This window comes from Leptodactylus fuscus, chromosome 7 (assembly GCF_031893055.1).
Source record: "Leptodactylus fuscus isolate aLepFus1 chromosome 7, aLepFus1.hap2, whole genome shotgun sequence".
In the NCBI taxonomy this organism is placed as follows: Eukaryota; Metazoa; Chordata; class Amphibia; order Anura; family Leptodactylidae; genus Leptodactylus; species Leptodactylus fuscus.
In genome coordinates, this window is record NC_134271.1 from 111,870,925 (window position 1) to 111,893,097 (window position 22,173).

Genomic DNA, 22,173 nt, shown 5'->3' on the forward strand with positions numbered 1-22,173 from the left:
ACTGACTTACAGCACGTGGGAGAGCGCAGACATAGCTGTGATACAAAAAAGAAAAAATAGTTTATGGCTCACCCCACTCTCATAACCACGTGAGAGACTCCTCCGGCTGTTCGGACGTAAATGGATTCCCAGGCTGCTCGGATGTGAACGGACTCCAATTCACCACAAAGCTCCCTTTTCCCACTCCATAGACTTCTGTAGACCTGTGTAAAATGAGTTATGTGACTTGCAGTACATCTTGAGATGGATATAATGGTAAAGTTTGTGAAACGTTAGTGACCATTTAAAATACTGGACATCTATGGCTATATCCATATAGTCCTCTATCTCCCTCCCCAAGAAGCAACTCTTACCTCCTTGAGACATGGGTTCACTTTTAAGAAATAAAACGGCAATCCTATAGAAAAAGGCTCGTAATAGTGTGGCTATATTACAGTTCCTTCACTTTTGTTTTTTCTTTACATCCATTTACAGCCGGAAAATACAGGTGCAAATAGATGGACATCCATTAACATATATTCATTGTTTGAAAAAATAAAAACAATATATCAGCCACAAAAATGTGGTACTCTATGGATGATAAGGGTGTATTTAATGTGTCTATGTTGGTATCCTAGTGATGGCGACAAAGCACAGTTCTCCATGAACAAAGGAGACAGTATAATTTTGTAATACTATAAGAAGAAAGTAAATGTATAAAAAAAAAAAAAAAAAAACATTGGAAAGGGAGGGTAATATTTTGTGTACTTCATTTTATAGTAAAAAAAAATATGTTATCTTTCTTATATGTGTCATTGGGGAGGCACAGAAGCCATGGGTGTAGACCAAAATTTAATGGATGGCACAAGTCTGGCATCTGTGTCTTGTCAGTGTTCTCCATGGATCTCTACAATTTAATAGATGAGCCCAGACTAAAAAATGGACAAGAATAGGAGCAGAATTTTGTGGTAGTGCTCTTGACCCACCCACATGGACCCGTGAATAATATAGTCGCATGCATAGGGCTATACAAAAGAATGGGTCATTGTGGTATATGTTTAAAAAAAAAAAAAAAAAAGCACATAGCACACTGACCAAAACTACAGTTGTGTGTGTGTGGAGCCTAAATCATAGATCTGACTACTAAAGGGGTGTTCATACTTGCGCCTCTGTTTCCCGGAGAAACTGGCTAGGGGACGGCTTGCCACTGGTCAGTTTTAAAAACCCATTCATTTGAATGGGTTTTTAAAGCAAGCTCTCAGTGTCCGTATGCAGCCTCTCTGCGGGGAAACCGGGTTTTTTTTTTTGGTTTTTTTTGCACAGACACAAAATCAGACATGCAGGATTTTGTGTTTGTCCAAAAAAAAAAAAAAAAAAAAAAAAAAAAAAGGTTTCGCGTGGAGAGGCTGCATACGGACACCGGCGATTAGGATGAAAACACGGCAGACGGAATAAATTTGCCGATGACTTGTAAAATATTATTTTTAATTCTGTTCCCTTTTCTTGTATATATGCAGGAGAACACAGACATTTGCTTGGATACTCTGATCAACAAAGTGTCCACCTTTAAGTAAGTGTTTAGCATGCGGCTGGTAAATTTGTGGAATATTTTTCTGAACCTATATTAAAGGAGTTGTTTAGGAATCTGTACAATAAAAGTGATCATATTTCCCTGTGTATATGTAGATTATATTTATGTATAAAAACATTTTTTAACTGCTTAAAGACCAAGCCACTTCTTGTTTTTGCATATATGTTTCTTCCTACCCACCTTCCAAGAGCCATATGATGGCTTACTGTTTATGGAGCAAATTATGCTTTGTAATGGCACCATTCAATATCCTAGAAGCTAGAAAAAAAGTTCAGAATGAGTTGGAACTGGACCAAAAAATGCAGTTAGGCCAATTTCTTATGGGTTTCATTTTTATGGCATGGATTGTGGTAAAATTACATGTTATCTATATTCTGTGGTTCAGTACGATCATGGCAGTATCACATTTGTATAGTGTTTTTAATATATAAATACCTTTTAAAGAATGAAAAACTTTTGTAAAATAAATTGTTCTTTGTGTTGCTATAGTCTTACAAAGGTAAACTCAGCAGTCTAATAATATCTGCAGTAGAAGGCGCTCTGAGATTAGTTAGGTGCCGATTGGGTACAAACAAAGCAACTGGTTTGCAGGAGGAGTGTAAAAAAAGGCCATCTACATCTATTTCAACCTAGCACTGCCATACGTGACTAGATCGAGGGATGGGGGGAGCTTCATAACCACTTATTGTTTATGTATAATGTCATTTCAATTTTTTTTTTCTTTTAAAGAAAGCCGGGGGTATCCGGACATGGAGTTTATGAACTGAAGGAAGAATATCTTAACCAGTTCAATGTGTTTTTCTATCACTACACCAAAACCCAACGCAGTAAGGTAAAGAGGGTCATAATTTGTGGTTTAGTATGAGTTGTAAATTAAAAATAAGCGTATCATGATCCTCCAACATTCATGTGTAGTGTTTGAGGGTTTTGTCACCTTCCTTGTGGTACCACTGCAGGACAAATGAAGCGTAACACAGTACTCATATAGTGTGTTGTCTATGGTATGCATGGATGTTCTAGGTCCTCCAAAGGAAGAAAGATGCATTTTGTAGGAAGTCCTAATCGCAGAACCCCCGTATTAAAGGGGTTGTGCCACTAAGGACACTTTATCTCCTGTCAAGAGGATAAGCACTCCAGTCACTGCTACGGGGCCGCCGGAGATTGCAACTCCATAGTAGTGAATGACACACTGATCACACAAGGGCACTGGGACACCATTTATAAGTAGGGGGCATGGGGGACTTTTTGGTCTCCTGTTCTCCTGATTTCGAGGGCCCCGAGGGTTGGACACCCCAGTGATCTGACTTTTATTCCCTATCTTATTGATGAGGATTACATTTCCTTAATGATACTACGCTTTTAGAATATAGTATAATAGAATTGAATTATACGAGTTATATAGAATGTAATGTAATAGTTTTAGGGTATTGATTTCTTAAACTAGACACTTTAAATCCACAAAAATAAACTGTATGAATTAAAGTATATGAATTATGTCATGTTAGTTCATGTTAGTAAACTTGATTGTTTCCACTTATTCTGATGGGTTCCTACTCCTTATCAGTTTTCTGTTGATTTTCTACCCCTTTTCATAACTTTATAAGCGAGCAGCATTAAGGGTGACTTGAAATGATCACAAGAATTCTCACCATACCAGAATTCATGCGATTGTCTTTTTATCCCATAGGGAAATATTGAATTTGCTTGATTGTTAAATGCCCAAAAGTTACTATGGGGTCCTAGCCCTGATCCTTTATCCAAAGAACTAGTGCTAGAGATGTTGTGTATTAATACAGTATTTTGCTTGTTGATATGTTTTCTTCAGTAGTAAAAAATATTTTCTTACTTACAGGCTGAGCACACACAGAAAAAAAGGCGGAAACAAGACAATAGTTCTGAAGGTAAGTTGGCTACCTGAGCATTGCTATGCATCAGTAGTAAGGATTACTAAAGCCACATTTATCTTTGTCCAGCACTACCACCACCACCTCCTCCAGAATTCACTCCAGCTTTCCAGAATGTCAGTAACTTACTGTGCTGTGATATGATGATGCACCTTCTCCGGACTATCCTTCAGAGGGCAGCAAATGAGGATGCAACAATGTGGACTGAAGGCATGATACAAATGGTACAATAATTGTCATATGTTGCTTATTATCCCTACCAACAGAACTGACTAATAGGCAGGGTAAAAGGTGCTTCTTCTAGTGTTTTTAGTACTTTTTTAGGCTTTCCTAGCTAAAAGCAATTACATGAATATACTTTGTAGCATCCTGTATATCAGCAACTGTGATTCTGAAAATGGTTTTCCCAATAACACGAGAACTGTGGATATGGCAGCATAACATTTTCAAGCACAAGTGTTTCCCTGCCACTCATGGGCTTGGAAACCCTTTCATTCTTAGGATTAAAGGAGGTCCAAAAGATTGTACCCCACTGGTTATAAAGTGATGGCAAATGCTAGTGATATAGCTCTTTTATTGCTCCTATGATATTTGTACACTGTTTATGGTCACTGTCTTTAACCCCTTCCCGCCGATGGCATTTTTTGATTTTCGTTTTTCGTTTTTGACTCCCCTCCTTCTAAACCCCATAACTTTTTTATTTCTCCGCTCCCAGAGCCATATGAGGTCTTAATTTTTGCGGGACAAAGTTTTCTTCATGATGCTATCATTAATTATTCCATATAATGTACTGGGAAGCAGGAAAAAAATTCAGAATGGGGTGGATTTGAAGAAAAAATGCATTTCTGCGACTTTCTTACGGGCTTTGGTTTTACGGCGTTCACTGTGCAGCCAAAATGACATGTCCCCTATATTCTGTGTTTTGGTACGGTTCCAGGGATACCAAATTTATATGGTTTTATTTACATTTTGACCCCTAAAAAAAATTTCCAAAACTGTGTTAAAAAATTTTTTTTCTAAAAGTCGCCATATTCCGACGGCCGTAACTTTTTTATACGTAAGTGTACGGGGATGCATAGGGCATTTTTTTTTGCGGGGCCGGGTGTACTTTTTAGTTCTACCATTTTCGGGAAATGTTATTGCTTTGATCACTTTTTATTCAAATTTTTATCAGAATCAAAACAGTGAAAAAACGGCGGTTTGGCACTTTCGACTATTTTTCCCGCTACGGCGTTTACCGAACAGGAAAAATATTTTTATAGATTTGTAGAGTGGGCGATTTTGGACACGGGGATACCTAACATGTATATGTTTCACAGTTTTTAACTACTTTTATATGTGTTCTAGGGAAAGGGGGGTGATTTGAACTTTTAATACTTTTTATATTTTTTTAGATTTTTTTTACTTTTTTTTTTTTTTTTTTTTTTTTTTGCATTTATTAGACCCCCTAGGGGTGTTGAACCTCAGGGGGTCTGATCACTAATGCAATGCATTACAATGCTAATGCATTGTAATGCATTGCAAAAAATCATCCTTTCTTTTGCAGGCTGCATAGACCAGCCTGCAAAAGAGAGGATTTGCAGACAAGCCTGGGAGCCTGTACAAGGCTCCCGGCTGTCATGGCAACGGGGGGTCGGCCCTGGAGCATGCTCCAGGAGCCGGCGATCCGCCTTTGACCGCGGCGCCGGAGGGGTTAATGCCTCTGATCGGTCCGGGGACCGATCGGAGGCATTAGAGCCGGGCGGTCGCCATAGTTACAGACCCGACATGCGCCGTACTATTACGGCGCATGTCGGGAAGGGGTTAACCCTTAATATGGCAGCTGCTCAGAAGTTGAGTGGTGACCATAGCTGCTGGGTCTCCACTGTAATATAAAGCAAAGGTCAAGTGGCAACTTTGACCAAGGTGCCATTTTCCCAAGGATGCATTGGCAGCACCATTTTGGGATGAATTGCCAGCCCTGGGAGTGAGATCCGTGGCCAGATATCTGTGGTTGTGACAGCCTGGAACTTCAGCAATAGACTTCTGTTACAGGCTACGCTAGGCAGCCTGTAATAGAAGTATAAGGATTTCACAGTACTTTGCAATGCATTAGCATTGTATTGTATTGAATTACTGATCAGACCCTAACGGGGGTCTATAAATTTAAGGGGTTTTTTTATATAGAAAAAAATCAACCTCCTTTCCCTGAAGCACGTAGAAAACTAAATAAATATAAAGAGTGAAAGACATACACATTAGGTATTCCTGTGTCCGAAAACACTGGTCTTCAAACTTTTATACTTTTTATACTATCAAAAAATCAGACATTTCCAAAAATGGTATAGATAGTCATCTGACCCTGCAAAAAAAAAAAAAAAAAAAAAAGACACCATACACAGCCCTGCATATGAAAATATAAAAAAGCTACATCAGAATATGAAGATTTCAAGAAGTTTTGGATTTTATTTTAAGGAGTTAAAATGTAAAAAAGAAAAAAAAAACTAGATAAATTTGGTATCCCCAGAATCATACTGACTCTTCGGCTCCGTTCCCACAGAGTAACATGCCGCACATGTTACTCACGTATACACGTGTCAGAGTGTGAGCACTCAAAACAGATCCCATTCATTTCAATGTGTGCCGGCTCACGCGCGCTACACATTGAAATCAATGGGTTAAAAAGCCTCCCATTGATTTCAATGTGTAGCGCCCGTAAGCTGACACACATTGAAGTCAATGGGATCGGTTTTGAGCGCTCACACTCTGACATGTATATACGTGTCTGACTGCGCGGCGCCGTTACTCTGTGGGAACGGAGCCTAAGAATACATGCCGTAAAAGAAAGCCTGCAAGAAAGCTGCACAAACACAGTTTTTCTTCATTTCAACTCCTTTCTGGATTTTTTCAGTGGTACATTATAGGGAGTGTTAAGTGATACCATTATGAAGTATAATTTATCCTGCAAAAAGTAAGCGCTCAGGTGGCTCCGTGAACAGAAAAATAAAACCGTTATGGCTTTTGGAACGTGGGGAGCCAAATAACTAATTGTAAAACATTTTAAAATTGCTGTGACGGAAGAAGCTAAGGGGTTTCCTTAAGATTGCAACTTATTACCTATCCATAGGAAAACCATCTCACTACTGCAAACAGCTGTGATTGGCTACAGTAGTTCTGTGGTGTATGTGAACCTAAACAGAGTCTGGCAGGAAAGAGTGGAGAGAATTAAAGAATATTGTAATGGTCAGCTCTGTGTGAACAGACCTGTATGTTCTTCACTTTATACTGACTTTACATATCGGATATGTAGATTGTTTGTGTGATATCTCCTCATGGATAGTTGTAAGTTTGTTTTATGTCTTTATGGATTGTAGGCACTTCATATAATAGCTCTGGGCTTGATGGAAGAGAAACATCAGCTACAGAAAGCAGCAGAGGAAGAAGTATTGTTTGATTTCTATCACAAGGCATCACGTAAGTAAGATTCTATATTTTCTTTTAAGTACTTGGTTTCCAGGTCTGTCTTCAGATGAAGGTTAGGTTTGTTTTAAAAGTCAAGTTACATATTATAGATGCAGCTTTGTTACAGTCACACTTGCTTCTGATACGACTTCAGCTACCCTCTTTGTTCAGGTTATGTCATTTATTAAGGGGTTATTCCCATCTTATAAAAAGTGATAGCACATTGCTACAATATTTCATCACTTGGGGTTCTGACCTCCGAGTCCCTCACTTATCCTGAGAATATAGGGATTGCCACACTGATTTAACAATGCAGCCTCTTCACTGCAAAGTCACTTACACTCAACCGCCCATCAGGGAATTGCAGGATGTACCCATTCATCGTCACTTGAAATTCTGCAGATGTCTGGGGCATTATTGTGCATGGAAAGCAGTAAAGGGGATGCAGCAGTAAAATAGTGTCCCCCTTCATTCTTAGGATCTGTTGGGTCCCAGATGTTAAACTGCCACCAGTCACAAATGATTCTGGTGATATGCCATCACTTTATAATATGGAAGTACCTCTTTTTAAAGTGAAGTAAGGATTGTTCTTGCAGTTTTAAATGATGGCACATAAGTGTTCATCTGACTTTCAATCTGCACATTAATATAGAGCTGGTATAATAATATGGCATAGCTGCCGCATAAAACTAAAATACTAATTTCACTACCACATTTATTTTGTGAAATATCCATCTAGTGGTTAACCTCTTGTTATCTTTGTATGTTCACATTGTAAACACTTGTTTTCTTATATGAGCAGGAATTGGAAGTTCAGATGTGAATGCTTCAAGTATTGTGACCATGCTAGAGAGGCTGAAAGGTGTACCCCAACTGGAGGCCCAGAAAGATATGATTAACTGGGTATGGCAGGTAAGGACAACTGTGTTTTACACATCTAGTGGATAAGGCTTTATATTGAGCTTGATCAGCATTGTGAACTATCAGCATGATTTTAGTGTTTGGTAAATTCTATGTTTTCCACTTGATTTTATGAGCTATTTGTTATTTTAGTTGTTGGAATCTGTGAAAAGGCTACGTGAAAAATCTGGCCTGACAGCAATCGCTGTGTCATCATCTGATGTTGGTAAAGTGGATGAGGTAAGCAGAGGAAGATGAACTATATCATAATTAATTTATTTTGTTCATTTAAGATATTATGACTCTATCTGCACTGGAATTTGAGAATTGTTGAAATGCAGAGCAATTAATTGGTAAAAAGATTACCCTCATTGGACAATCCTTTTATATCTGAAGGAGATAATCTTATAGCAGGATGTCCCATTGCTGAGACCCCAGCAATCAGTCAATGTGAGGATCCTGGTGGTATGTGCTTAAGTGTGTGTTTTTCCACTCTATAAGCACATCCCTTATTCACAGTGGAAAGGTAGACGTGTCTGATCTGTAGGGGAGTTCTACAGGTGGAAACCCCAGTCATCAGAAAAACTGGAGCCTGCAAGTCTTCTTAATTGCTGCTTCAATCCCCTCCTATGGGGCTGCTGAACATCATGTCTTGACAATTCTATCGAAGTTAAAGGATCAGTGGCTACACATGAGTTCCCTTCACCTATTCTTGTGATTGTTGGAGACCCCAGCAGTTGGAGCTCCAGTGACCTGACACTTATATGTGTCTATAGTGAGACATCCCTTATAGTCTCTGGAAGTAACAACACAAGGGTAATTGTGTTACACCATAATTACAATATACAATGCAATATAGGGCTGTTTGTGTAATGGATGAGCAGGGTCTTTGAAGTTGCTCTCCCAAGTTCCTGAATACAGGACTCCACGCTAATAAATTCAGAATCCTCTAATAGAGTATTTAAATATGGGGGTCATAAAGCAGACACAGAATTAGTCATATAAAATTGTATTGCAGACTCCTGGGCAGACCAATACACTGAATTTTGATAGATTTTTAATGGTACTCTTTTTGCCATAATCTAAAATAGTGTACCTTCAGACCATTACTCTAGTATGCCACATGTGTTTTGCAAACATAGATAACCAATTGTTTATGTGCTATTAGGGACAGAATGCCCAAGACAAAGAAAAAAGAAAACGGAAGGCAGAGGCAGCAAGACTCCACCGGCAGAAGATCATGGCACAGATGTCTGCTATGCAAAAGAACTTTATTGAAACAAACAAGCTTTTATATGATACTACTCAGGAAGCACAAGGGACCTCCACCCCCACCGAGGAGAAGTAAGATATTACTTGAACCACCAGAACACCCCTGAATGGTTAGCTACTCTAGCATTTCATCTGGCCGTATCCTATATAAGGTTGATGTCAGGGCTTCTTTAACCATAGGGAGAATAGTGTATCTGCAATTGGCTCTATGTAAACAGGGGCCCCCCTGGCAGCTGTCCTCTGCTAGTTCTGTCCATGCTTAAACACTGCAGCGCATGCAAGGTCCTAGAACTGCCTATTGTCTGAGCTGCCAATCAGCTCCAAGAGAGTTGGACACGCCCCTCTGTGGCCCCTCTGAGGATGTTCTTGTCCTTTTTCTCATGGCAGCAGTACAGGACAGACACAATGTAGTAGATGTTGGCTGCTCTTCAGGACCAGGGGTTGCTGTGTCCTGCATTTCTTAAGTGACATGCACAGTACTACTTCATGCACCGTACCTCTCTTTAGTAGCATGCACAATACCTCTCTCACTGTACTATGTTACATAGCAATCATATATACATATATATAGTGTGTGTGTATACATGGGTCTATAGCAGTAGTGCAATGTACTACTTCATATACAGTATTTCTCTAATACTCTGAAGTAGGAGTAGGTACCCTTCAGTACCCCAGCTATTGTGAAACTACATGCATACTTGCTCAAGTACTCTTAAAACGCCCATAAAAGTGAATGGAGTATTCTGGGAGTATTTGTGCTGTTCTGACACCTTGTACCATATATAAAATGCAAAATTCTGGATAAAGCCTAGACAGATTCTCAGACCACTGCTCACACAGTAGATCACCCATCCCATCTGCTGTTAAATCTAACAACACTGTGTGTTATGACTGTAGCACACTCGGTCCTATATCTTGACATTGTTTCTCAGAGCTCCCCTCTAACAGCCACAATAACACTAGGTGGTGTCATAGTGGACATTTGGCTCAGCGATATGGCTGAATACAAAATAATGCCGTCATAGTTATCCCTCTTTGCAGTAAGGGATGTCCCTCTATTTTACCTTTCATTAGTGTATTTAATAATGTGCACCAAATGTTCCACTGAAATCTGTATGTTGGAGAGACCGGTCAGAAGCTCAGAATGAGAATGAATGCACATTGCCATACAATTAGAGAACAGAGAATGGACCTTCCCGTGCCAAAACATTTCTGCAGTGAAGATCATAATATCACCAATGACATGAAAATTTTGATTTTAAGAGGAAATTTTAAATCAAGGAAACAGAGATGAATTCATGAATACAAGAGCATGACCCTATTTAACACTCTGGAGAATGGAATGAATGTCTCACATGGGTTCATGTCATTCTATAGAAATCACTGAACTAAGACAGCCATAAAGATAAAGAACCTGGGAACTGTGAATTGTTTACATGTTTATACTAATAAGCCTCTTCTCCTCATCCCCCTCCCTCCTGAAATCCTATCCCTATGTGTCTTGTTGTACATAAATATGCAGCCTTCAGAAATTGTTCTTAGTTATATCTGAAGAAGATGCCAAAGAGCTTCGAAACGTTGTAATCTGTCATCATTATGAGTTAGCCATTAAAAAAGGTATCATCTACTGAAGACTCTCAAGTTTGTTTTTTTTTAATATTTCATACCTTTCATTATAAGTAGAGTTATTTACAATCTTATGTAAGCCAAGCTGTATGAAAAAAAAATTTCACCTCACCTTATAGCCTTCTTGACTTATTCTCTGAGAAGGAACAGGGCACCATAGCAATCATTAAACTGGAACCCCCCCTTTATACCGTGATGTTTTTTTATACACTTACTTAACAATGCAGAAGAGTGTCCAGCTCAGATTCTTGCTATCCAGTAGCAAATAGCGTAGGATCACCAAGGCTGGGCATCTTTCTTAAAAGCCCCCATATCAGCTGTATAATTACCTCTGTGGTATGTTTTTGTTTTATTGCTGAAAGGCAATGGGAGGATAAAGAATGGCATTTTCAACGCCAGTACTTGTATACCCTGTGCCAGTAGGCACAGTCTAAAATAGTAGGTTTGCTCTGCAGGTTGACTGTAAAGATGGATGTTTTCTTTTACTAGCATTAGTAATGTTTTCAATATTTATTGCCCTGTTTAGCTCAATACCAGTCACTGGAGGTTCCAAGATAACTTTGGGTCCCAAGCGGGGGCCATCTGTGCCTGAAAAAGAAGTCCTAACATGCATCCTTTGTCAGGAGGAACAAGAAGTGAGACTTGACAGATCTACAATGGTGCTAACTGCCTGTGTGCAAAAATCTACAACCCTGTCCCAGTCCCGAGGCATCGCTCTCATACACTCAGGTGGTATGTAGTCAAATGATGGAAATGTGCAGAATTGACATATAAAATCTACAGAGAGCCCAACAATCCGTCCTGATTTTACCACTATGTATTTCTTAAAATACTTTTCAATGGGATTGCAGTGTGAACATTGGCATATAGAAAAAAAATTGCATTATTATTAACTGTAAATGCCGTTAGAAATTGCAAGTGAACATGTTTCACGTAAACGTAAAAATGAATGAACACATTTGTAAGAGCTATTTAGGAGTAAAATCTGAATTTCTAAATTGTGCTGGTTTCTAGAGTGAATTATTCTGAATGTTTTGTCATTTTCAGATACATTTAATCCGTTATTTACAAGCCCCGAGTTGTCATGTGGGACCCATACAGGGAGCTGTGGTCATGTAATGCATGTAACCTGCTGGCAGAAGTAAGTGTCTGACCTTACAATATCATAGCATGCCTTAGAACCATAAAGGGAACCTGTAAGATGGAAAATGCAATTCATTCTGCAGGTAGCACCGTGTAGAGTATAATGTTATGGGAAAGACTCTGTGTAAGGCTGGGGTCACACCAGTAATTGAACTCCATTCGGGGTTTCTGTCTCTAAACCTGCTTTTCTCTCCTCATTTTTTTGACCTTTTCGGGCAGGAACCCAGCGGACTCCAGTATATTATACCCAAACACAGGTGTGAATCTAACATGGTCTGTCATTTTCAAGTAAATTCTCTGTCCTTTCTGTGCTACAGCTGTCTCTGAATTCACAGACTTAGAGGGAAGGATATCAGTCACTGATAGGACCAACTCCTGGACTTCTCAACACACAAAGAGTAGAGATTTCTATTGATTATTAAACGGTATACTGCATCTTCTCCTAAAACTTACACATCAGAAAATTCTGCTCTAAAATATGTTGCCTCCAGATTGATCTACATTTCCCATGTGACGGGTTCCCTTTGAAATGATAAGCCATGTTAGCCTCACCATATTATGATACATATAATGGCATTGCATACAATACAGTATATAACACTAAACGTCATGTGTAGTTTTGTTTGTTAATATCAGTTTTTGATTCCTCCAGGTTTTTTGAGGCCATGCAGTTGAACACAAGACAGCGCCTTCATGTGGATCTGATTTATGACCTTGGAAATGGAGAATATTTATGCCCTTTATGCAAGTGTCACTGCAATTCTGTTATTCCCATCATTCCAGTTATGGCAGAGCAAGTGAACAGGTGATTGTGCTTTTCAGAAGGGTGTTCATTTCATGGGTTTTTTACATGACATATGTTCGGCATTATGCGCTGTAGCTAAAGGGGTTTTCCCACCATTAAATATTAATATACTCTGTTATATCAGGCGGAACGCAACAAGTTTTCAACTAGAAACATTGAAAATATTTAAAAAACCGACTTGGGTATAGGTATTGCTGACTTGTTATGGCACCCCCTGGTGTCTTGACCTCCTTTCAGAATGTCCATCTAATATATCCTGTGCCGGTGGTAAGAAGCCACTGTTTAGTTTGCTGATTGTTACATTACTGGCTGGCCTGCACAGTCTAACTGAACTACTCAGAATGTATTAAGCACATATCAGTTAGGTTCACACTAGCGCTCAGTCTCCACATAGGGATTCTGTTCCCCATTCCACATTAAAAATGCAGAGGTGGACTTCTCTCTCCGCATTCTCCTGCCCTTTTTGATCGGAAACCTGGTAGACCCCATTATAGTCTATAGGGTCTGCTGGTTTCTAAGGGTAACTGCTTTTTTTAAGCGGATTAGGTTTCCGTTCAGCGGATCCCCTAAACACAAGCCCAAATGCAGATGTGAGCCTAACGTACCTGGATGTTCTGAGAGAGGGTGCCATGTGATGCATGTAACAGTGATATCTAGACACATGTTTGTTAAATGAACGATTTGCAGAATTGTATTCTATTCAGATGTGATAAAAATCCAATAGAGATAATATAAGACTGCCATTTCATATGTCAGTCCTAATCAGTTTCCCAACTAGCGCAAATGCCCCGAAAACTTAAGGGGGCGTTCACACTACCATTTGTGTCCGCTCAGCAGTGTCTGTGGCTATTGTCTGTACAAGATTTTAGCAACGGACACTAGCTGGTCCGTTTGCAATTTCCACTCATTTCAATGGGATTTTATCTTGTGTCCTTTAGTGTCCGTTTACAACCATGTCCGTTTGAAAAACAGACAGCCAGTGTCCGTTAATTTTTTAACATTGAGGCCTATGGGTAATGGACATATAACGGACAGTAACTGATAGCCATCAGTTAGTGTCCGTTATTTTGTGCACATGCTCAGAAAGCATAAACAAAAAAAAAACAAAAAACGGACAGTTTAAAAAAAAACACTGATACTAATGTGTCAGTTTTTTTTAGTTAAAAAAACCTACACATTAGCATCAGTTCGTGTCAGTTAATGTCTGTCATGATAGGTGTCCGTCTTTTTTTCCTTTAAAAAGGACCTTTCACCGAATTGGGCACATGCAGTTTTGTATACCGCTGGAAAGCCGACAGTGCGCTGAATTCAGCACACTGTCGGCTTTCCCGATTTGTGCCCCGGGTAAAGAGCTTTTCGGTACCGGTACCGTTGCTCTTTACAGTCAGAAGGGCGTTCCTGACAGTCAGTCAGGAACGTCCTTCTTTACAGCAGCGCCTATTGCGCTGTACTGTATGAGCGTGGAGGAACGCCCCCTCCCTCTGCTCACAGTGCCCGTCCATACACGAGTATTATCAGGAGGGGAGGGGGCGTTCCTCCCCGCTCACACTGTACAGTGCGATAGGCGCTGCTGTGGAGAAGGACGTTCCTGACTTACTGTCAGATACGCCCTTCTGACTGTAAAGAGCTATGGTACCTGGACCGATAGCTCTTTACCCGGGGCACAGATCAGGAACTCCGACAGTGCGCTTAATTCAGCGCACTGTCAGCTTTCCAGCAGTATATAGAACTGCCTGTGCCTAAAACGGTGAAAGGTCCTCTGAATGGACACCTTCATAACGGAATCCAACGGTAGTGTGAACCCAGCCTAACAATTGAAGTGAACTCCCATACGTCAGAATTGAATTCTGCACCAATCAGGAGCTGGCATAGATTTCAGGTATCAAACAAGCGTGAATTATAGTCTGATCTAATTCTTCCCCGCCCCAGCCTTTCTTGGTTTCTACTCAGCTCTGCCCACTTTAATAAAAAGTGCCAATCAAGGCACAGAACCAACAACGTGACACATCTTTGATCCGAAAAAGAGCTGTATGTCAAAAATGTCCCACGTCTATAGCAGATATCTGCCATATATGGGTTAGTAAATTCCATCAGATGTGCCTTATTTCTTAAATCTCACGATTTTCAATTGCAGTTCTTAGTTGAAGTACACATTCAGTCTTATGGAGGAGTCTTTTTATTTTCACTTCTCATTTTAATTTCAATATACATAATCTCTGCAGTGCGGATGCTGAATCTTTGGGAGAAATACTATCACTATCTCGCTGGTTGGAAGTTGTTGGGACAAGGATATCTGGTTACCATCTTAAAATCTCAAAAGGTGTCTTTTTTTGTCTTTTATTTCCCCTGCCAGTCTATATTTACATTGATGAGAGTAGTCAGATGCCACTTTAGCCAATCCCTGTGTCGTGTTTACTGAGATGACTGCAGTGGCTAGTAATGAATGACCACATGGTGGTACAATATGCCACTGCTTCATCCATTGTAAGGACAGATACGTGAAGAACAGTGGACCTTCTCTGGGAGATTAGAGGAGATGTACTTTCTGTAGGGAGAGTAAACTGGTTTCTGATGCGTTTATGTAGATTGCACTCTGCACCCCCACAGATCAGCTGATTGAAGGGATATTTTCACTGTATGTTACTCACACAGCTATACATAGCATAGCAGCTGTGCTTTATATAGTAGCTCATCCCCATTTACTACAATGGGATTGAGCTGCAGAAGGATCACATAGTGTTGGCCAAATGTATTGGCACCCCTGCAATTCTGTCAGATAATACTAATTTTCTTCCAGAAAATGATTCCAATCACAAATTCTTTGGTGTTATTATCTTCATTTAATTTGTCTTCAATGGAAAACCACAAAAAGAATTGTCAAAAAGCCAAATTGGATATAATTCCACAGCAAACCTAAAAAAGGGGGTGGACAAAAGTATTGGCACTGTTTGAAAAATCATGTGATGCTTCTCGAATTTGTGTAATTAACAGCACCTGTTACTTACCTGAGGCACCTAACAGGTGGTGGCAATAACTAAATCACACTTGCAGCCAGTTGAAATGGATTAAAGTTGACTCAACCTCTGTCCTGTGTCCTTGTGTGTACCACATTGAGCATGGAGTAAAGAAAGAAGACCAAAGAACTGTCTGAGGAATTGAGAAGCAAAATTGTGAGGAAGCATGAGCAATCTCAAGGCTACAAGTCCATCTCCAAAGACCTGAATGTTCCTGTGTCTACCGTGCGCAGTGTCATCAAGAAGTTTAAAGCCCATGGCACTGTGGCTAACCTCCCTAGATGTGGACGGAAAAGAAAAATTGACGAGAGATTTCAACGCAAGATTGTGCGGATGGTGGATAAAGAACCTCGACTAACATCCAAACAAGTTCAAGCTGCCCTGCAGTCTGAGGGTACAACAGTGTCAACCCGTACTATCCATCGGCGTCTGAATGAAAAGGGACTGTATGGTAGGATACCTAGGAAGACCCCACTTCTTACCCAGAGACATAAAAAAGCCAGGCTGGAGCTTGCCAAAATTTACCTGAGAAAGCCAAAAACGTTTTGGAAGAATGTTCTCTGGTCAGATGAGACAAAAGTAGAGTTTTTTTGGGAAAAGGCATCAACATAGAGTTTACAGGAAAAAAAAGAGGCCTTCAAAGAAACATGGCGGAGGTTCCCTGATGTTTTGGGGTTTCTTTGCTGCCTCTGGCACTGGACTGCTTGACCGTGTGCATGGCATTATGAAGTCTGAAGACTACCAACACACTGTGCAGCATAATGTAGGGCCCAGTGTGGGAAAGCTGGGTCTCCCTCAGAGGTGATGGGTCTTCCAGCAGGACAATGACCCAAAACACACTTCAAAAAGCACTAGAAAATGGTTTGAGAGAAAGCACTGGAGACTTCTAAAGTGGCCAGCAATGAGTCCAGACCTGAATCCCATAGAACACCTGTGGAGAGATCTCTTGATGGCAGTTTGGAGAAGGCCCCCTTCACATCTCAGGGACCTGGAGCAGTTTGTCAAAGAAGAATGGTCTAAAATTCCAGCAGAGCATTGTAAGAAACTCATTGATGGTTACCGGAAGCGGTTGTTCAGTTATTTTGTCTGCAGGTTGTGCTACCAAGTATTAGGCTGAGGGTGCTAATACTTTTGTCCGGCCCATTTTTGGAGTTTTGTGTAAAATGATCAATGATTTGACTTTTTTTTTCATTCTCTTTTGTGTTTTTTCATTACAAGCAAAATAAATTAAGATATTAATACCAAAGAGTTTGTGCTTGCAATCATTTTCTGGAAGACACTGAGTATTATCTGACAGAATTGCAGGGGTGCCAATACTTTTTGCCAACACTGTAACTAACAGACATGACAGAGAGGCTGCAGTGTCCCGGGTGTCAATCCAATATTGACAACCATCAGTGGAGAAGTGCTGGAGTACCCTTTTAAAGGTTATGTTTGTGTGATATTTTTTTTTTTGTAAAGCCCAAATAACCTCCTTTAATCATATTGTCCTTTCTTATATTCTTATTGCTTGATATTAAAAGATGGACATCCACTTTAATGTCATGCACACGTATGTGTTCAGATATGACACTCATCCACTTTCATTAGCGGTCTTGCCTAAAAGACATCTGACGCTTCTTCCTAGGAATACATTAGAATGAGCAGCGTTATGCTTCTATGTCGCTCCTACCAGCATGTTTTTTGTTTTTTTTTGTTTGTTTTTATAGAAACGCACATGGCCAGTTTAACACTTATGAACTCAGTGTACGTTGTGACTATGTGTGCTTATTATGACATATCAATCTTTCTTATAAGGAGAGAAGTCATTAACACCAAAATTTCTTAAACGTGAAGATAGTCACGGCTATGACTTCAGATCCATCTTGAGCTTCGGAGTACAGTCACCGTAAGTTTTCAAAGTAGTTTTCTTTTTGTGACTAATCCATCCATCACTCAGGTACAGAAGAGAGACATGTTACAAGCAAAAGAGACAGATTTTTTTTTTCAGAATTTAGGTCTGCCCTCTCCAAGAGAGAGACAAATAACTTACATGATAAACTGTAAAAAAAATCAGTACATCTTTGTATCAAGTAATATAGTAGTAACTATATCTGGATACGACATCAGCACTATGGCACCAAGGACCTATTGCCTAAAACATATTACAGACTGATCATTCATGTGTTCATTTCAAATTCAAATTTCCCATTCCTTTTATAGCCACTCTTAGGTGTTTCCGCAACATGGGGCCTCAGAATTAAAGTTTTGTTTTATTTTAGGAGTGAAAACATCATAGTCAGTGCTGTTGTAGGATAACTTGAGGTTTCTTTATAACATTAAGCGTTCTCACCATTGTGCTTTCTTTATTTCAGACCAAAATATTCTGCTAGCACAAAAGAAATGTTGGTCCATTTTGCCAACTCTGTGTACTGCATAGGCCTGAATGTTCCACCTAATGAAAGTGACCCACGCCTGCCTATGATGACATGGAATACATGTGCATTTACTATACAGTCCATAGGTAAGGGTGTAGTAACCATTGTCAGCTCATTCACATACATAAACTCAGACAGATATTTGGTGTGTGTTACATGCAAGTTTTTCTGTTTCAGAGAGTTTACTAAGGGATGAAGTCAAACCTTTGTTTGGTTCCCTGCAGAACCGGCAGGTAAGGGTAAATGAAAACATGGGGTTAAGTGAGTAGACATTAGACAGCGGCTTCTCAATGCTTCCTCTCTCTTAAGAGCATTATCTTAGAGCATCAATGTTTAAGAAGCTTTTCTACCTTGGCTTATGCTAGCGTGACTTACATTATGACCTCTTTATTATGACTGCCTCTAGCTAACTTCACTATATACTTACAAGGGTGAGGTTAGAAGTTACTGGGCCATGTACACTTACATATATGCTTCCTAGACTGCCTTCAGTGTCAGGACCCATTAAAGCAGGGGTGGGCAATTAATTTTCCCATGGGGCCGTATAAGAAATTGAAACTATGCTAGAGGGCTGTGCCACGACAAATTTAGCTCCATCCACTTCTACGTTGACTCCGCCCATTCCCAATCATCTTTCCATGTGCCCCCACAAAGTATAATCCTCCTACAGTCACCCATACATTATATGTCCCCACATTGTAATGTTCCCTTCCAACTGCCCCACAGTATTAGGTCCCTCTCCCGGTGCCCCAGTGTAAACTGGTGGAAACTAGAGGGGACACAAAACTGGAGCAGCTGGAGGGGGACATTAACAGTGGGGGTAGTTGGAGGGGGCAATAAATTGACAGCTGGAGCGGGACATGAAACTAGGGGCAACTAGAGGGGGACATTAAAATCAGGAAGCTGGAAGCAGACATTAAACTGTAGGGGTAGCTGGAGGGTGACATTAAACTGGGGGCTACTAGAGGCACACAGGTCCCCCTACAGCTTCCTCCACGGTTTAATGTCCCCCCAGTCTAAGTGCCCTCTTCATCTACCCCCAGTTTCATGTCCCCCCCTCCATTTCTCCTTCAGTTTCATATCCCCCCCTCCATCTGCCATCTCTGCCATAGTATAACATTCCCCTTCCATCTCTGCCCCTAGGTTACTGAGACACACACACACAGACAGGCACACACACAGACAGGCACACACACAGACAGGCACACACACAGACAGGCACACACACAGACAGGCACACACACAGACAGGCACACACACAGACAGGCACACTCTCTCTCTCTCCACCCTGCAGCTCACCTTACATCTCTCAGTACTTTATGACACGCTCCACATCTCCATCTTCGGCCGGCACTGAGACACGCCCCCTAGACACACCCCCTAGTCAAAGCTGTGCGGGCCGGACTGAATCAGTCAGAGGGCCGGATATGGCCCGCGGGCTGGACTTTGCCCAGGTCTGCATTAAAGTATACTAAAGTATCTATTCTAGGAAGCAATTAATATCCTAAAATCAATTCTTCCACTGCCATGCATACTTAGGGATAGTGATCAGTTTCTTCTGTATGAAGCACCAGTCTTCCAGTATTGTTACAGTCCAAGCAGTATGGCACTGCTATCTGATATACACAGCTGTGTATGGCTTCCAGGGGTTGGGGCTATACACGGTGCAGATGTAGCAACCATAAACAGTCCCAAAGGCCTATGTGCTACACAAGAATACAGAAGTATTCTAAATGGTACATGGGAGTTTGGCATTCTGTTTTTTTTGCATTATGATCCAGTACTTTCAAGTTATACCTGACACGTCTTCCCTGCTACTTAAACCTTGTACAGAAAATAGTTTTGTAAGTTTAGGATAGTTTAAAAAAAAAAAAAGTCCTGGCTGTAGCAGGTATCTTCAGGAACCAGTATTGTAATATGCATGTAATCCAGCGCCGCACCTCCCATGAGGCGACCTGAAGCGATCGCTTCAGGCGGCGTTATGCCAGGGCCCCAGGGAGGGCGGCATTTTTGATTACCTAAGCCAGACCAGGACAAGCTGTCCTGGACTGGCTTAGCATCGAGCGGTGGATTGGGGAGGCCGCTGGAGCTCCAGCAGCCTCCCCTCACGCTCAGGCAGAGAGCAGGTCCTCTCCCTGCCTGCGAACGCCGCTAAGCCCCACCCCCTTCGCCATGCCCCCTTCGCTCCGTCACGCCCCCTCCGCTCCGCCCCCTCCTCCCGGGCGGCTTTCTGTCGTCCGCCTCAGGCAGCGAAAAGGGCAGGATCACCCCTGATGTAATCCATTTTATATATGTATCTAAAGAGAAACTGCACCACGGAGGAGGTGTAATACTGCACTAAAGATGTGCAAAATAGATCTGCACTATATATATATATCCACAGAAGAGGTATAAATGGAGGTGTCTCTTTGGTATCTACCCTCTCAATGGGATTCATTTTTCAGTGTCTTAAGCCAGGCACCTTTTTGCTTTTGCCTCTAAATAAGTATAATTCCTGGCTTTTGTACTTTTTCATGATTTATTGGTTTTGAGTTTGTCTGTACAACATTTTTGCTTCTTCCAGCACGCAGGACTTAAAGCCTTAGTGAAATTTGCTGAGGCACAGAGAGTCACGTGTCATCAAACTACTATACAGAGCCATCTTGTGCAGTTATTGGCAGGTGGGTTGTTTTTTCACTGTTAATACCAAACTATATCTAGTTATATACCTGTCACCGGCAGTTACCTTCCCATCCTGTAATGTATCTCACAGAGCTGTTGGCAGATTTCATTCAGAAGGTTTATTTGTACCACATTTCTATTTCCATACTGGTAATAAGAGTCAATTAAAAACAACTGTGCACAAACCAACAATTTATTGCAATCACACTTACACATTTTAGCCAAAAATCTAATATCTGTCATTTGATAATAATGATAACTGTGGGGACCCATAACAGTGATCTTTTCACTCTTGAATTACAGTTTTCTTTCCTAATATAAAGCTTGAAGGAACTCCGTCCTTTCTGTCTGTGGATATGTTCCATCTTCTGGTAAGTTTAGTAGAATTCATAGTATTACCCACAACTTCTCTCCATTATTCAGTGGGTGCTTACAACAGAATTACTTTTTGTTATAGGTGGGTTCAGTTTTGGCCTTTCCATCTTTGTACTGTGAAGAAGGCGTGGGGCTGCACCCTTCGTCTGCGATCTCTTCCTACAACCATCTCTACCTCTTCCATCTGGTCACTATGGCTCATATTCTTCAAATTATCTTCTCATCAGCCACAGGTAAGAGGGACTACATCAATCTGTAGGGATTTGCCAGAACTTAGTTATTGGTGGTCTGACTTTTGGGACCGTCATGATCAAAGATACTGTAGCCGCTTTGACTTTATCCCATCACAGTACAATTCCTAAACTACCACTGCTCAGAGAACAGATGCCTAGTGTGAATGAGGCTGAGTTGCAGTTACAACACAGCTCCTGGTTGGCTGTTGCATTGCACAGTAGTAAAATCCTTGCCCTAGGTATCAGAGTGGGTCAAAGCAGTTGGTGATTTTGCGTATGCTATGTCATGGGACAGCCCATTAAAGGGAATTCCATGTTACCTGACCATATTAAAACTGAAATAGTGTTAAGGGGAAGTTATATGCAAAGAACCTAATACATAAAAAGCACTGGAACATAAAAAGTTGGTGTTGCGTATCGTAACCGGATTCCAGTGTTGGTGCAGCGTTACAGATTACACAAATCGGACAACTTTAGGGGTGCACTTTTTGGGTGAGTTCACACTGAGTTTTTGCTGGAGGATTTTAAGGAAAAAATTCAGTAGCATATTTTTTCCTCTGGTTGATTTTTTTATTTTTTTTTTCTCAGCTATGGGGGGAAAAAAAGCAGCACGACCTTTTTCAGGCAGATGCTGCCTTGAAAAACCTATTGAAAACGATGGGAGGCAGAAAAAATGTGATGTGTTTTGCAAAAAGCTGGACATATCTCTTGTTTCACAGCCACTATATAGTTACTGTTAAGCAGTGTACAAGCCAATATTTTTTATTATTGTGAATTATTTCCATCAAAATTCATACGTTCTGTTAATTTGT

At 40.7% G+C, this 22,173-nt stretch overlaps 1 protein-coding gene across 1 annotated transcript in view; it reads left to right on the top strand.

The window, feature by feature from the left end:
- Positions 1 to 22,173, top strand: part of UBR1 (ubiquitin protein ligase E3 component n-recognin 1) — a 68,716-nt gene that overhangs the window by 40,870 nt on the left and 5,673 nt on the right. The window contains exons 22-39 of the mRNA XM_075282807.1: positions 1,497 to 1,549; positions 2,300 to 2,402; positions 3,423 to 3,471; positions 3,544 to 3,698; positions 6,828 to 6,927; positions 7,718 to 7,827; positions 7,969 to 8,055; positions 8,984 to 9,159; positions 11,240 to 11,445; positions 11,761 to 11,854; positions 12,509 to 12,661; positions 14,884 to 14,981; positions 17,473 to 17,563; positions 18,030 to 18,178; positions 18,270 to 18,325; positions 20,656 to 20,752; positions 21,057 to 21,124; positions 21,211 to 21,361. Of these exons, the coding sequence (XP_075138908.1) occupies positions 1,497 to 1,549; positions 2,300 to 2,402; positions 3,423 to 3,471; positions 3,544 to 3,698; positions 6,828 to 6,927; positions 7,718 to 7,827; positions 7,969 to 8,055; positions 8,984 to 9,159; positions 11,240 to 11,445; positions 11,761 to 11,854; positions 12,509 to 12,661; positions 14,884 to 14,981; positions 17,473 to 17,563; positions 18,030 to 18,178; positions 18,270 to 18,325; positions 20,656 to 20,752; positions 21,057 to 21,124; positions 21,211 to 21,361 (1,996 nt within the window). The remainder of the gene's footprint in view (positions 1 to 1,496; positions 1,550 to 2,299; positions 2,403 to 3,422; positions 3,472 to 3,543; positions 3,699 to 6,827; positions 6,928 to 7,717; positions 7,828 to 7,968; positions 8,056 to 8,983; positions 9,160 to 11,239; positions 11,446 to 11,760; positions 11,855 to 12,508; positions 12,662 to 14,883; positions 14,982 to 17,472; positions 17,564 to 18,029; positions 18,179 to 18,269; positions 18,326 to 20,655; positions 20,753 to 21,056; positions 21,125 to 21,210; positions 21,362 to 22,173) is intronic.